Here is a 15,272-nt window from a genome sequence, read left to right on the forward strand (position 1 = left end):
TAGCACTCTTCTGCTTGACGTTTGGTCACACTTTGTTGCTTCAGGGACGCAGCTAGTCTAATATATTCTATTCCTGAAAATTACATGGTTCACACTTGTTTATGGAATATTTCTTTTAGAGAAGAAATTATCATCAATTAAAGTATAAATGTCTTATTATTATACCTTTATTTTATGCCTCTAATTGCTAAGCATCTATAACTCGTTACAATTATAAAAATATCTTTTAATATTAAAGCGTTTTTTCAAAGCTTGTTCACTGCAGTGATCGTTTTATTATTACATGTACCGCCGAATGTTTGTTCTTTTAGATTTTTAAATAGTAGCCATTTGTAGAATTTAATTGTTTAAACTAAAGAATTTAAATACGAGATAAACAACAAGCATATACAAGGCATTGCATAAAAAATGTCTGTAAAGATATTTTCAATTGTTTCAACAAAGTTTTACAATAAAAAAATCATTGTTTAATTTGCATTTGTAGAAAAAAAAAAAACATAAAATACAGATAAGAGTAATTCTGCTTCCTAATTTCTGTGCTCTTTGCAAATTTTATTGCAAGAAAGTTTCAAGTTCGTCCCTGAAGGGTGAATATGCGACAATATCCCATGCATGACCGCTATATAAATAGGTGAAACTTGGGAAATTAGAGAGTTACTTTTGTTTTACCTCTACGTTAGAGCGATCGCTTGTCGAACTTCTTGCAATACTGGAATTACTCGTGCAGTACTTCGTGCTGGAATTGCTCGATATTCGATCCCGTTCGAGTATCAAGTGCATGGAATAAGTCACACTAAAGTTGCGACGATGATGCGCGTTCTAATTATTTCCGTTGTCTTCGGTGTCTGTTGCGCGCTGGTGGAGAAAAGTGAATACGCGACGTCGACCGAACATCCGAAGAGACTTTCCAATTCGGAAGATCGGCTCTTGGCAAACATCATCCGCGCTAAAAACTCGTCTGAGGAGCTGGTTCTCGATAGCATCGATGAGGAGGAAACGAAGAAATCGGATAAGAAACCGAGAACCGTCCTACATCGCGATTCGAGTGTCGAAAGAGATAAGTCAATATTATTTCAACTCGTTCGTAAAGTTCGTAAATGTAAATTTTAAATCTAAAACAGATGTGGCAGAAGGACCGATATCAAGGATCCATATTTCGTCGACTATTTGAATTATGGGGGTATTTTTTATTTGCAAGTTCTAGTTGCTGCGGCTCTAAATATGGTTCGAACGGACTAGCACGACCGGATTATGATTACAATAAAATTCCTTTGGAAAGCGGACGGTATCCCTCCCAATACAGCGAACGACACCCTATTGACAGGTAACAATAAAAGCTTTGTTTTACATAACGAAAATGTTTTAGGACGCCAAGTTCCCTTTCAGATACGGATGGCAAACCCAAGGTCGACTCCCAGGTTCTTCCATCGGAAGTGGCGGTAGACCCGGCGGAGGAAGCGGAAGCGAAGTCTATGCAGGAAGTCAGTTGGGAGACAGGTAAATTTACCCAACTTCCTACGATCATAAATTTTCCGCTAATCTCCATCGGCCTATCTGTATTAATCCAGGAGAGCTAGAAAGAGGGAAAGAAAGAAAGAGAGAGAGAGAGAGAGAAAAGTTTTTTATGTGGAATTAAAAAAGATTGTGAAAAAAGATTCTCAAAATTTTGCAGAGTTTTTTAATCCACGAGAAAAGAAGGACACGTAATATTCCGATGTGTTAAACATTACAATTTTACTTTGTACATGATGAAAATAAAAGGTATCAACCGCGTCCAGTGTACGCAAGTGAAACTGCTAACAGACCCAGCGCTGTGGGATATGGCTTGGGGAACGGTGGAGGATATGGTTATGGTGCTAGTGGCTACGGAGGCTATGGCAGGCCGACTGGACATGGAGGTTCGTCCGGCAGCTATGGGGTTTCGGGAACATTGGCCGACGGCGACGAATTCAGTCCTGGCGAGCCGGCTTATCCGGATGGAGGCGTGTCGCAGCAACCGGGAAATCTCCAGGCACAAAAGGTAATTTATATTTAAGGGGACGGATATTTTTCACAAAAATACCTTGGCCTTGGTGGCAAGGAGGTAGATAAAAAATTATATTTATTCTTTAAGGCCATAGCGTTAAAAGCTCTAGCGGGTGTCGCGTTGATCGGAGCGGCAGCGGCGTTAGCTTCAAACCCGGTACTCCTGCCAATCGGCATCGTGAGTGGAAGGAAGAAAAGGTCGGAGACTTTCTCGGAGGAGGAACAAACAGAGTTCCGAATGGACTACATCCTGTACATGTTGAGGGAAAATTTAGCTAAGGTACAAAAGAAAATTTCTGTATAATCGATCTCTTCGCGCAGAAACTTTTATCGAACGATTGCCTTCTTTTACGAGCAGATACGAAAAGATGGCTCGAGCGACAGATTGATCGTTTCTCCGAGATGCGTCGCCAGATTGACCTGCGAGATCCAAAAGGATTACCTGTCCGACCTCGGGAAGGACGTCGAGATCCTGAGTACAAATCGGAAATATCATCTTACCAATCTGTACGTAGTCTCTCCTCGATATCCGGGCACTTCGCGACGCTGTATCGATCGACTGACTGACTAACTTGCATTCTTGCAGAATACGAAACAACGTACTTAACACCAATTCTGTGAGCGCAGACGTGAAGAATTTGATCAAGCTGGCGGTTGGCGTAGCGTCGGAAAATGAAAATTGCGATATATTTACTTGTAATTATGTGAGAAAAGGTTGATTAAGACTTTTCTATAATCACACGATTGTCCTCACTCATCCACCCGTCCAATAAGAATATGCATACACACACACACACACACACACACACACACACACACACACACACACACACACACACACACACATATATAAGATAAAAAATAAAATTTCTTCGTACGATTGTAGTGTCGCACTTCCCCCGGGTGAAAGCTTTCTTTGAATTTCCCTCCAAACCTTCTCCGTCCTATGAAACGTGCGCGAGATGGCGCCTCGGTCTTCTCATCTGACATACCTCCGTCTGCGGTCGCACGCACGTGACGTTGACGGAAGGAAAGAAAAACAAAGTACAACTGACGTGTCCTAATAAGAGGCCAACGTGGCAACGCGACAGTGTTTGGGATATTTGGTATGCAGATTCTACGACTGCTCCGAATCATCGCCGATCTTGTTGACTTGTGTTCCCCCGGTTATGTTTCCATGGTTGTGCGACGTGAGAGGTGAAGAAGAGAACCGTGTTTAACGTCGCGAATTGTCAGCGTCTGGCGTTTTATTCGTTCGGCGCAAAAGGTTATGTGTCCGCGATGATCGCGTCGTCAGCGACAACCCGACGTCGGTCAGCCCTGTGACTCGCTTCATACGACGTCGTCGCCCGAGCGAATTGGATCGCCAAATCGACGCGTCATTGTCCCCCGAGATCACGCGTCTCCGCCGCCTCGTCCACGATATGCGGTGACGAGCGGGGAATTCTAACCTAACTACGGCGCCCTTAACGATCCGGCGATAACCTTGAAGAATCTCATTGTGCGGTGTGTGTGTGTGTGTGTGTGTGTGTGTGAACGTGGCGCGAACGCAGAGTGCTCGGTGCGAGTTGCTGATTCGATTCGTATGGATGTCAATATGAGGAGGAAACAGGAAAAGGAAGATCGGGTGACGGAGGATGGCACCGTTGAGTCGGGCAACGTTCAGGAGCCGTCCGATCTGCGGGGCGACGAGAGGAACATAGCAATTCTGTTATTTCTGTACCTGTTACAGGGTATCCCGTTGGGATTGTGTGGATCGATCCCCATGTTATTACAAAATAGAGGGGTTTCTTATCGGCAACAGGTATACATGGAATCAAAATGAAAAATTAGTTACTTTTTAAAAAATTATAACTTTGACTTTTTAACATATTTCCAAGTTAAAATTTTTTGTTTCGTTTTGTCATTGTTTTATCGTTTAAAATAAATAATTTTAAAAGATTACGACATTTTATATAGTTAATATAAAATTTTATTTTTCTTATTTTTTAAATTTAATTTTTAATTTAACTGTGTGTATGTATGTGTGAAGTTAATCTAATTTTAATTTTACAAGTAATGTTGAGTTAAAAAATTAAAATTAAAATGACTTGATTTTAATTTCGTTTGTCATTGTTCTCCCTATTAAATAATTTGGCAATAAATATGTTAATAAATATGTATGTACCTAAAAGATAAAATTTTTTTATATTTTACAAAAGTAGTTGATAAGATGCAATTTTTTTACACTTATACTTTAACATCTAGAACTAATCAAATAGCATTAACAATGTATTCTATGATTAATATGAAATAATTGTAGACATGATGTAGAGATGATATAATAGATTAATTAAATATTCAGGAAATGACAAATCTTTTATATTCTTGTTAACACAGGCAGAATTTAGCTTCGTGCAATGGCCGTTTTCGTTGAAGCTCTTTTGGGCGCCTATGGTAGATTCTATTTTTTCCCAAAAGTTCGGAAGGAGAAAAACTTGGTTGATACCTACCCAATACTTGATGGGCATGTTTATGCTCCTTTTATCGAATTATGTGGACCACTGGCTCGGCAAGGAACATGAAAAACCCAATATCGAAATGTTGACTGTATTATTTTTTTCCTTGAACGTACTTGCCGCGACTCAGGATATCGTAGTAGACGGATGGGCGCTAACGATGCTCAAAAGGTACTCTTGCGAGTTATCTAAATGTGATATGTGTGTGTGTGTCCATCAGTGATATTTCCAATGCTTAATTATGATTTGTTCATCAAGGTGCAATGTTGGATATGCATCTACCTGTAACAGTGTCGGCCAAACGGCGGGCTACTTCATTGGTTACGTCCTGTTTATTTCACTAGAGTCCGCTGAATTTTGCAATAGCTATTTAAGATCAACTCCTTCTAAAGAAGGCATACTAACTCTGCCTGGTAAGAAGAGCCCAACAAGATTGTCGTTCATAGATATTTCGTCGAAACGTAACGAGTTTTATTTATAGGATTTTTATATTTCTGGGGCTGGACGTTCGTTGTTACGACAACATTTATCGCGATATTTAAACACGAGGACAGAATTTCAAAAAGCGAGGAACTAAATATGGACATTAAACATGCATACAAATTGTTGTGGGATATTGTTAAATTACCAGCTATAAAAACTACAATTATATTTCTCTTGACTGCAAAGGTCAAATATTACTAATTTATAATTATAATTTGTACAACGTAGATGTCATATTCACTTGGCTATTCCATTTTATAGATTGGATTCTCAGCGTGCGACGCTGTAACCAGTTTGAAGCTGATAGAAGGCGGTTTTCCCAAAGAAAAATTTGCTTTTATGGCTGTACCCATGATACCATTACAAATAATTTTACCATTAATAATCTCGAAGTATACCGCTGGACCCAGGCCTATGGATGTTTATATGAAAGCTATGCCTTATAGGTAATTAATGATATATGATTTATGAATGATGAATTATAAAAATTTTTATCAATACTTATGAATTGTTGTGTAATACAGATTAGCTTTCGGCTTAATAGCAGCATTTTTGGTGTGGGTTACACCGTTCATTGTAATCAATGGATATGTTCCAGCTTATTATTTTGTAGTATTGATAGGTCTCTATTTTATACATCAGGTAAATGCTAAATGCTAAATGAAATATAAATTTCTTCACAAATGTCTAATTTAAACTGAATGACTGTAGCATTTCATTTATATATTTTAGATTTCTGCGAGTAGTATGTTCGTCGCGTCGATGGCTTTCTTCGCGAAAGTGAGCGATCCGGCAGTCGGTGGCACTTACATGACATTGTTAAATACTTTATGCAATCTCGGTGGAAACTGGCCCGCCACGGCCGCGCTTTGGTTTGTCGATCCTCTAACGTTTCGGCAATGCAGTACTGATTATACAAACGATTGCAGCACAATCACAGAAAGAGAGGTTGGTTCCAATGCAGGTCGGCTAAATTTTATTATGTCATATAAAGAGATTATCGATGTAAGATATATTTATTGTGTTTTTAGCTCTGTGCGAATACCAAGAATGGTGTTTGCATTATGCAGTTTGACGGTTATTACATAGAGAGCATCCTCTGCTTAATCATAGGTTTCTCCTGGCTTAGGTGGGGCCGTAGAAAAATTAATATATTACAGGCGAAACCGATGTCTGCTTGGAAAATCATACTTACCCGTAACAACAGGTAACATATCAACACAGCGTTATAAATCCGTTAACACTGGTACCTGTAAAATTATTAGGAAATTTTCTTCAGTGCGTCAATATATATAGTGTATCTATTGTAATTCCTTTAGATCAAATCCAATTATCAAGGTAATTTATCATTTGCCTATAACAATTAATCATTGATGCTCAGTAGCTGGCTGTCATGACTGTCTATATTGAAGTAAATCAATAATTTTGTTGCTATAAATTGATAAGATTTAATCCAATCTATTTAACAGTCATATGACCAATATTCCTGCAGGAATTATATGGACACACTATATATATTTGCCCATATGTGGGGCATGTGCATGCATCATTTCCTGTACGTTTACCAAGTGTTCCAGTTTCGCGAGAATGCGCGCGAGGTGAATCGATAACGATCCATTCGCCTCGAGAAGCAATGTGCTATCCATTATAAAATATATATAGTACAGGCCCCACAACAAAAGGAAAACAATATAGTGCTATAATTTATAAATGAATAATATTCCGTGCGATAATATACGATTATATACGATAAAAGGATCTCTAATGGTTGTCATCTTTATTTCCTCAATTCAAATTATGCGGTATGATTTAGTGATACTTAAATATTTAAAAAATATATATAAGTATATATTAAACATTAGAGAAATGTTATTTATTACATATAAGAAAATACGTATCGTGACATACGTATTTTTTATTCCTTATGTATACATATATTTATTATATGATGCATATTTATTTGTATCAAATCAATCGAGTTGAATGTTTTCCGAAATGACGCATTACGAGATATGCGGAATATATTATTTTTTTACAGAGTTATTATATATCATTTGTATAAAATTTATATATGCGCGCATAAATTTGCGATTTGTTATCTCTCTGCGAGTAGTATATTGTTTCAAATAATAATATTTTGCACGGAATTATACTTACAGATATTTCATAGAAGTTTTGTAAAACAGACGAAAATATGACACGTCCGGCGCAGTTTCTATTGTAAATATATCTGAAAGTATTTTACGTATGCGTAAAGTGATGTGAATATTTAATGCAGGATGTTAATAAAAGTTTTTCATATAAAAACGTTGGAGCTGACGTACGTGTTTTTATTTCAACTTTGTTATATATCTTTCTGACGACAATATAGAGATAAACGCACAGTCACAGCCATGAAAATGAATTATCAGGTATGAATACCAGTAATTAAGTATAGTCACAACTTTCTGTGGAATATCGTGTCCTTGGATCCATTGTGACAATTAATGTATTACACGAGAACTATTGTACTGAGAATTAATCGCACGAGTGTACTGCATGTATTTGTATTGTTGCATTATAATGAGTTCATAATTTTGATACATAATTTCTTTATATCTAGATGCAAGAATCGATTTTCAGTAATTGATGATAAGAGCGGAAATCACTCTTTAGAAAATACTTTTGTAAATAAATATATGGACATTTTTAATCTCTTGAGATGATTCCCATGCAAGACATGTCTCTGAACCACGATACTAATAACGATCATAGCGGAATATAACATCTATATGTTGCTTTGGAGAATTGCATTATTAATCTATATTTGTCATTTGTTTTTACATTAAAAGGATATAAATGACTCTTAATAAATAAATTTAACTCGCATACTAAACTATACGTCGTTTAAGCATGCCTTTTGTAGCGTCTTAACGATATCTATCGTTGACACATTGATATATTATTGTATGAATACTTTCCACGTAACACCATGCGATTATATTTGTCACGCACAGTACGTATGTACATAATACACGTAAATTATAGATTGTAAACGATAATACACATTATCTCACGCAAATCGTATATATTATATATAGATATAATATTCTCGGTATCAGAATAAATTTTTTTTTCGCGAAGAGTGTGGCGCTCTAATTTTATCTTCACGACTTTACTGTTAATTCTATTGTAAATCGATTGGTGAATCAAAAACAGATAATACACACTTTTATTTATAGATTATCTTGATTTAAATGCTTACAGTAATGTGAGTAAGTTTATTGTGAGATTCTGAATCTTTCACTATTTTTGCGATAAATCTATCCATTTCCGTGACATAATTTTAGATTCAACTGAACGAATACAAATTTATGTTGGAATATAAATTATTAACAAATTTTAATATGATCAATGACGTTAGTTGGTCATTTTACCATGACAGAATATTTTTCATTGCTATCGTATCCTTGATCAATGTCTAGCCTAAAATGAAACTACGTAAAATGAGAGAAATGATGAATCTCGTGATTAATTTGTGCGTAATAAAATATACAATGAATAAAATAAGTTACATTTCTTTCCGAGTTCGTTAAATACATATTAACAACGCTAAACACAATGTTTTAATATGACGTAATAATGTGACAATAATAGTCACGTAAAAAAGGAAGAACGATAATGTTTTATTGATCGTGATAAGAAATAAAAGCACGATCTTTAAAATTATAGAAATTGTAGACAAGATAAAGCTAAGTACCAAAAATAGTTGTTTGTACCAGACAAAACTTTCTCAAGGAAATTCTAAGAGATGCACGAGCTAAAATGTTCTAAGATCGGTATTTACAAAATATAATTCACGTTCAAACTTTGGATGTCAAGCAACGTGTGTATAACGTGGAGCCGCCGAAATAGGAAATGTGGCAGAAAATTAATATAAATAAAATACACGCAGAATATAGATTTTATGTATAAAATATTAACACATTGCGGCATTTGAATAGCCGAGAGCATTGATCATGCATTAACATTAGAATTAATAAAAAATTGTTAAATATTAAACGCACATTGTCCTGTATTTTTTATGCGTTGCATGCAGTCTTACGTTACGTATGATCTTTCGTTGTTAATAGCTTATATAAATGTTATTTCAGTTATTAAAATTTAATTTATTTCCGCGGCTCCACTGGCAAGTTGGATAATGAAAACAATTGATAAAAATATATATTTTGTTTCTAGTCAACGAGATCTCTTTCGCTTAAAATAGGTGTTTTGTCATTTTTCGGACTAACTCGCAACGTAGATCCCCATTTCGTACCTTTTTCAGCTTCGGACGTGGCCATTAAAACGGAATATGAGTTTGGAATAGTGGTGGCTTCTTTGCTATAATGAATGCCGTACAGAAAGTAAATCATCATTCCTGAGAAAGAGGAGAGATCGGATTAGAAATCGAATAGAGAATAGTGTACAGTTCGCTATAGTGTACAATTCTGCATTTGGAATTCGCATTTATTAGATGTCATAATAATCAACTTACCGACTATCATCCAAACGACAAATCGTAGCCACGTCATTGGTGATAAGTGCATTATCAGACTCACATTGAAGAGAATACTTAATGCCGGTATCAGCGGCACCAGCGGTACTCGAAACTTCCCGTTGGGTGGATTTTGCCTGTGAGCGCTAATCACGAAAATACCTACCGAATAAACAAACAAATACAGTTAAGAGCAATATTCCTTCCGAAAATGAAAAAAAAATTAAAGATTAAACTTACTCGCGATGAGTACCGGAAGATAACTCGCCGCAAGGAGATAATCGCTCTTCGTGAACGGGACTGACGATTCGAACACTATTATCATAAAAGTACTGAGGAAAGCGCAGGTCGTCGTGTAGATAAGTAGACAAGCAATTATGACATTTCGTGTATCGCAGTCCTCTAGCCACTCTTCCAACCAGGCGTATCGTGACTTGAATCTGCCAGGTCCCTCGCACAACAGCTGCAATTCATTTTAATAATTAATCATCAATCGATAATTTACAAGAGTTGGAAATCGCCTGATGTAACATTTACAGAATATTTCTTCGAGATTGATGTTTTACAAGAACAAAATATTTCCAAGTTGTAATTTTTTATTACAAAATGAGCAGGTAATAAACGAGCAGAACAATGACAATATTCTCTCCAAAATTAATGAAATTTGGACGTAATATCAGGTATTTTAATAAAGGAAGTGGTGCACTTACTTCCGATTTGATGGACGCGATGCTGCTGGAATCCGCTTCTTCCGTAGGTGGCGAGGAACAACTGCTCGGCGTACCGACGTTGGACCGATCGGCTGGCTGTTGCTCGGGTAAATACCTCAGCAGGATAACGCTGACCGCGACGATGGTGTACGCGAGCAGAGTCCCGATCGACATGAACTCCACCAGGTGTTGGAGATCGAACACTAGAGCGATTAAGGCACTGAGCAGTCCACTTATGATGAGATTGCACACCGGCACTTGCGTACGCTCGCTAATACGGCCGAGGAAGCCGAACAACAGACCGTCATTCGCCATGGAGTACATCGTCCTCGGGAGGGAGAACAGAGATCCGAAAAGGGTAGTCGTCATGCCGCAAAGGGCGCCCACGCTACAAAATCCATCTTCAATTAATACGCCGTGAAATTAATTCAATTATCATTTACTGTGATACGACATCTTTTCTTCTTTTTTTTTTTTTTTTAACAAAAGTATTGTCAGCGGCGAGATTAATAATAATTTTTGAAGCTAACGTGTTACATTCTTTTTTAATTCGATTTCTCTCGATACCGATTTATGAGATAAAAATGAAATGAAAAAGAAAAAACGCGATATCTATAGCGCTTTCATTTTTATTGATATCATAAAGGGATTCCAGTGGAAGACAGTCTGTGCTATAAGTTTATTATAAACTATTATAAATTCTTTGAAAGAAGCGTAGGAAATGTGTTCGTCCACCTTATTACATATTTCGCCCACGGGATGCCCTTGGACGAAAAGGCTTCCGGAAGTGCGGCGGTGGGATTGATCGCCCAATACGGCACGACCAACGTCAGGGCGCCACTGACCAACATGTATCCGATAATTACTATCGCCATCGAGAGTAACGTCGCCAGCGGGATGCTGCGTCCTGGATCGCGAGCCTCCTCCCCAGAAGTCGCGATCGAATCGAAGCCGACGTAGGCATAGAAACACGTCGCCGCGCCTGAGATCAATACGTCAAAGAGGTTTCAATTGGCTTGTTTTTTTGCAGCTGAATTTTTAGCTAGCGCAAACAGCGTACATTTTAAATGAAATTAGATATATATTTGAAATTTTTGAAAACGAGATGGAAAGTTTTCAGTGCAGGAACGGAAAATAAATCTAATATCTCTTCGTTAGAGTGATCGCGAGGCTACTTCAGGGATCGTTTCCGCGTTTGCTTAAACGAGACGATGAGACTCACCCGTGATTATACCGCCGAAACCGTAAGGCAAAAAGCCACACTGGCTGCTCCAGTTCTCAATGTCCGCGTAGTAAATACCCAGAACGACGACCAGTCCCATCACCGCGAGATTAATGAGGGTCAGCAACGAGTTGACCGTCGCCGAGGTCTTCACTCCTAATCCCAAAAGCATCGCGTAAGCCAGGCATAATCCGCTAGCCAGGACATCCGGGATGGTGCACAGCGGCTCTCCTATGATCCATCCGCTTATCATATCGCGAGTATAGTTGCTGATCGCACCACCTACCAAGGAATCTACATATCCACTCCAAGCCCTCGCCACGGATGCCGCGCCTAATTAACACGAGAAAAAGTTGATAAACTTATCTTTAATCCGAGCTTATCTTTGATCTCTCCTCTTCGATCTCCTTATTGCTAATTAAATATTTGACCCGTTGACATCAATCCTAGTTGGACTTTCTCATTTCCTCATTCTCGCCGGTTTCTTCTTGAGGGATTTTTTTCTACAGAAATCCGTACCTATCATGTGCTCCAGGATGAGGTTCCATCCTACGATGAAGGCCCAGAATTCGCCGACGCAGACGTAAGTGTAGACGTACGCGCTGCCCGCCTTTGGTACGCGGGCGGCGAGCTCGGCGTAACAAAGCGCCGCTAAAATGGAGGCAAAACCGGCCACGAGGAAGCTGAAGATTACCCCAGGTCCAGCGATGTCACGCGCGACCGTTCCCGTCAGCACGTAAATCCCGGCGCCGACCATATGACCCACGCCTGAAAATCCGATTCGCGATTTATATAAGATTGTGATTGCTTAGACCGGGGATTCGGGGAGCGCGCTATTAGCGCTATTAGCGCTATCACATCATTTCATTTTTTATTGCTCATTATATGTAAATTAAGGATAGAATGATGAATGCGACAGTTGTAATAGCGCGCTCCCCGAACTCCTTAAGCCTTAATATTTACATTCCAGAGAACATTATATGTCCCGATTTAATTTGCTTTTTTTTATCTTTTTCTAATTTGTACAATTAAAAAAAAAAGAAAAAGATAAAAAATAAATTAAGTCGAAATTAACATCAATCTATCGATCGATCCTACGAGTATCGAGCGGTCCATCCTGACTTTCTAAAATTTGTAAAATAATATATTTTTTTCTCATTAAAAATAATTCTCTTAAAATTAAGAACGCGATTTGAATGAATCTCAACTTGTTAATTATTTTTTATCCCGAATATGGAATATCAAAGTCAGAAAATTTGAAAATCCTGATTCTGATGGACAAAAATATTAATTTAAAAAAAATGGCCCAAAAAAAATATATATATATGTCATATAATATAAATATATATAAATATATAACTACTTGGTACTTCTTCTATTAAAGATATCTTCGAGACGTTTTTTATGCGTGTTGTCTGGATATTAATTATCGCATTACATTAATTTCGATCTAAGACGTAATGCCCGACTCTACTGTTATTTCTTATTGATAATCCATTGACTAACACAGCATATCTCACTCAAGGCTATTATTATTCCGGATTATTACGCTTATCAACGTCGCGATAATGCGCGCGTGTAACGTGCAAGTTGCATTATCGCTCACGCGCATCGTACATAAAAAAACAATCACACCGCAGTAAAATGCGTCGAAATATTTATTTTCTTCTTTTATGATTCCATTCCCCTTGATTTGTTCGAGTCGCCGTAATAATCGGAAAAGTATATTCACCGAGCAACGTGATGTCGAAGGTGGAGAGACATCTCTTCATCGGAGTCTCCAGCATGTCACCCTCCAGCTTCTTCCGACGGTTCATCTTGCTGTACAAGCCGGATATAACGTGGCCGAGGATCATCCTGCGAACCGACGGCATAACGACGGATTCTGAAACGGAATTGCAATTCTCGGCTCATCGATATCTTCTTAAACCACGAGAAAATCCTCCTGCCCGGCCGAAGGAGGAGACGATCGTCCAACTGACGCTCTTTAAGTCGTCACGAGTATATACTTTCATTCGAATCGAGAGAATCCAAGAGCTGGATAAGACGCACGATAAATCTCGCGTGAAGCAAATGTTAAGTAAAAATAAATGAAAATCGATAATGCAAAAATTTGTCATATGGTGTGCCGACACAATATGTCACGGCGGGTGACAGGTAGCCGCGGCGCTCGTCGAACATCACGCGCACGCACACGCACTTTCGCGTCGGACGATCGATAAAAAAAAACGATCCTGGAGTATCCCCAAGGACACGTCGAGACGTAGCGGAACGTATTCGCGGCGTGGTCGTGCGTACTTACGTTGTAATTACACGGACATTCGAGGACGAAATCGTCGACTGCGTGCTCTACCCGTGATGAACCCGTGCACCCGCGATAGATGCCGAGGGGGTGTATGGCTCGCGATATAAAAGGATAAGGGATGTAATGTTGCGCCGCGAATGCGCAATGGACGACCAATCAGAAATCGGTCCCAGATATTAAAAAGCAATATTGCAGCTAATATTAATATAGCTAAAAATAGAATAAGAGAATTAAATGAGGGGCCGGAAGTAAATGGAGAATCTTTCCCAAATCTTTTTTTTTTTTTTTATTTTCATTTTTGATAATTGAAGGATTTTTATTTCTGGATATATTTGTTTCTTGATTGGTTTTTTTTTAAACATTTATCTCACATTTTTAACCCGTATCTTTTATATCATTTTTTACCACGTTTCGATCTGAAATTAAAATCTCGGAAATTGATAACGTAACAGAGAAATATAAATAGAAAGTAAAGAGATAACACGAAATACGATATTAAAAATTTTTAGAATTTCATATGGGTTATTTAAAATTAAAAATTTAGAATACAAGAAAATACAGATAATATATGAACATTTCTTGGTCAAGCAGGATCACTTAATCTTATTCTTTTAATTTTTATAAACGTAAGCCTACCTTTGCTAGAAGTAAGACGTATCATAACTTTTACTTTTATCACTTTTACTCTCCTGCTGTTTTTAAAAATGTGGATGTGTTCGAAAATCGGCAAAAGTAGGAGGCAGGAACTGGGGATGCAGGGCAGGAAAAACCAAGAGGCCGAGCATTACAGTTTCAAAAAAAAAATTCGATAAATTTTATAAATCTTATCTTTTTATCGTCTGTATTGTAATATGAAAAAAAAAGAAACTATGGTCCTTACGATTAATACAGTCGTGTGATATTCGCGAATATATGTTTTGACACGACGCGCACGCCCCGCGAGTATCGCGCTCTCACACACCTATCACTTGCTCCGATATTGACGCGGTTGTTCCTTTGGCGCCTTGTTTACTATTCCGGCAAATACCGCGATCGTAAATCTCTCCAGCGAGAAACGCGTGACAGTTTTCTGGAAGGGAGTCCCCGAAGGTCCAAAGACCAGAAAATCAAGAACGAGACGACGGAAGAATTTCCCCCTCCCTGTCCCCCTCCCCTGTCTCCCTTGGCGCCGATAAAGGGGACCGATACTGACCGATAACTGACCAGCGTCTCGTGCGTATGTGTGTGTGTGTGTGTGTGTGTGCGCGCGTGTATGTGTGCGAGCAACGTGTGTTTCGATCGATTTTGATCAAATGCCAAATGTAACATTCTGAGCTCCCGTTCGTGTCGCGACACATTCCGATGTTGGTCTCCCGAAATTTTGCGTAGGTTGAGGTTAGAGCGAGCGACTCAGGTCGGCGCCGTTGCGACGTAATATTGCGCCTCGGGGAAAGTCAGTGGATCAGTTTCGTCTTCCATCACTTTCATTTCATCGGAAAGAAATGGCGAGAATGCCTGGAATCTGATCTGCAGA

General features: G+C 38.4%; 3 protein-coding genes across 5 annotated transcripts; 2 read left to right on the forward strand and 1 right to left on the reverse strand.

Annotated features, from left to right (window-relative positions):
- Positions 1–769: 769 nt before the first annotated feature.
- Positions 770–2,918, forward strand: LOC105430213 (uncharacterized). Its single transcript, XM_089077064.1, has 7 exons — positions 770–1,061; positions 1,199–1,324; positions 1,387–1,497; positions 1,762–2,020; positions 2,114–2,305; positions 2,384–2,532; positions 2,612–2,918. Exons 1-7 carry the CDS (start codon positions 808–810, stop codon positions 2,742–2,744), a joined length of 1,224 nt encoding a protein of 407 aa, XP_088933190.1. The 5' UTR covers positions 770–807; the 3' UTR covers positions 2,745–2,918.
- Positions 2,919–3,044: 126 nt separating this feature from the next.
- On the forward strand, positions 3,045–6,444 carry LOC105430211 (acetyl-coenzyme A transporter 1). The gene is made up of 8 exons (XM_011643651.3): positions 3,045–3,829; positions 4,405–4,694; positions 4,782–4,936; positions 5,005–5,192; positions 5,268–5,452; positions 5,531–5,648; positions 5,739–5,954; positions 6,038–6,444. Exons 1-8 carry the CDS (start codon positions 3,611–3,613, stop codon positions 6,215–6,217), a joined length of 1,551 nt encoding a protein of 516 aa, XP_011641953.2. The 5' UTR covers positions 3,045–3,610; the 3' UTR covers positions 6,218–6,444.
- An 871-nt stretch (positions 6,445–7,315) lies between these two features.
- LOC105430208 (cationic amino acid transporter 4) lies at positions 7,316–14,855 on the reverse strand. 3 transcript variants are annotated; one of them, XM_011643649.2, is made up of 9 exons: positions 14,721–14,855; positions 13,187–13,339; positions 11,974–12,222; positions 11,455–11,787; positions 10,968–11,214; positions 10,233–10,620; positions 9,763–9,985; positions 9,523–9,684; positions 7,316–9,405 (listed from the first exon to the last, which is right to left on the reverse strand). In XM_011643649.2, the coding sequence occupies exons 2-9, from the start codon at positions 13,326–13,328 to the stop codon at positions 9,221–9,223; spliced, it is 1,929 nt and encodes a 642-aa protein (XP_011641951.2). In that variant the 5' UTR covers positions 13,329–13,339; positions 14,721–14,855; the 3' UTR covers positions 7,316–9,220. The 3 variants fall into 3 exon arrangements, with proteins under 3 accessions (XP_011641951.2, XP_011641949.2, XP_088933187.1); XM_011643647.3 differs by lacking the exon at positions 14,721–14,855 and adding an exon at positions 13,757–13,917; XM_089077061.1 differs by lacking the exon at positions 14,721–14,855 and adding an exon at positions 13,757–13,891 and having other exon boundaries at positions 13,187–13,311.
- Between the last annotated feature and the right edge of the window lie 417 nt (positions 14,856–15,272).

This window comes from Pogonomyrmex barbatus, unplaced genomic scaffold, assembly GCF_055798465.1.
Source record: "Pogonomyrmex barbatus isolate J1 unplaced genomic scaffold, ASM5579846v1 scaffold2, whole genome shotgun sequence".
NCBI lineage: Eukaryota > Metazoa > Arthropoda > Insecta > Hymenoptera > Formicidae > Pogonomyrmex > Pogonomyrmex barbatus.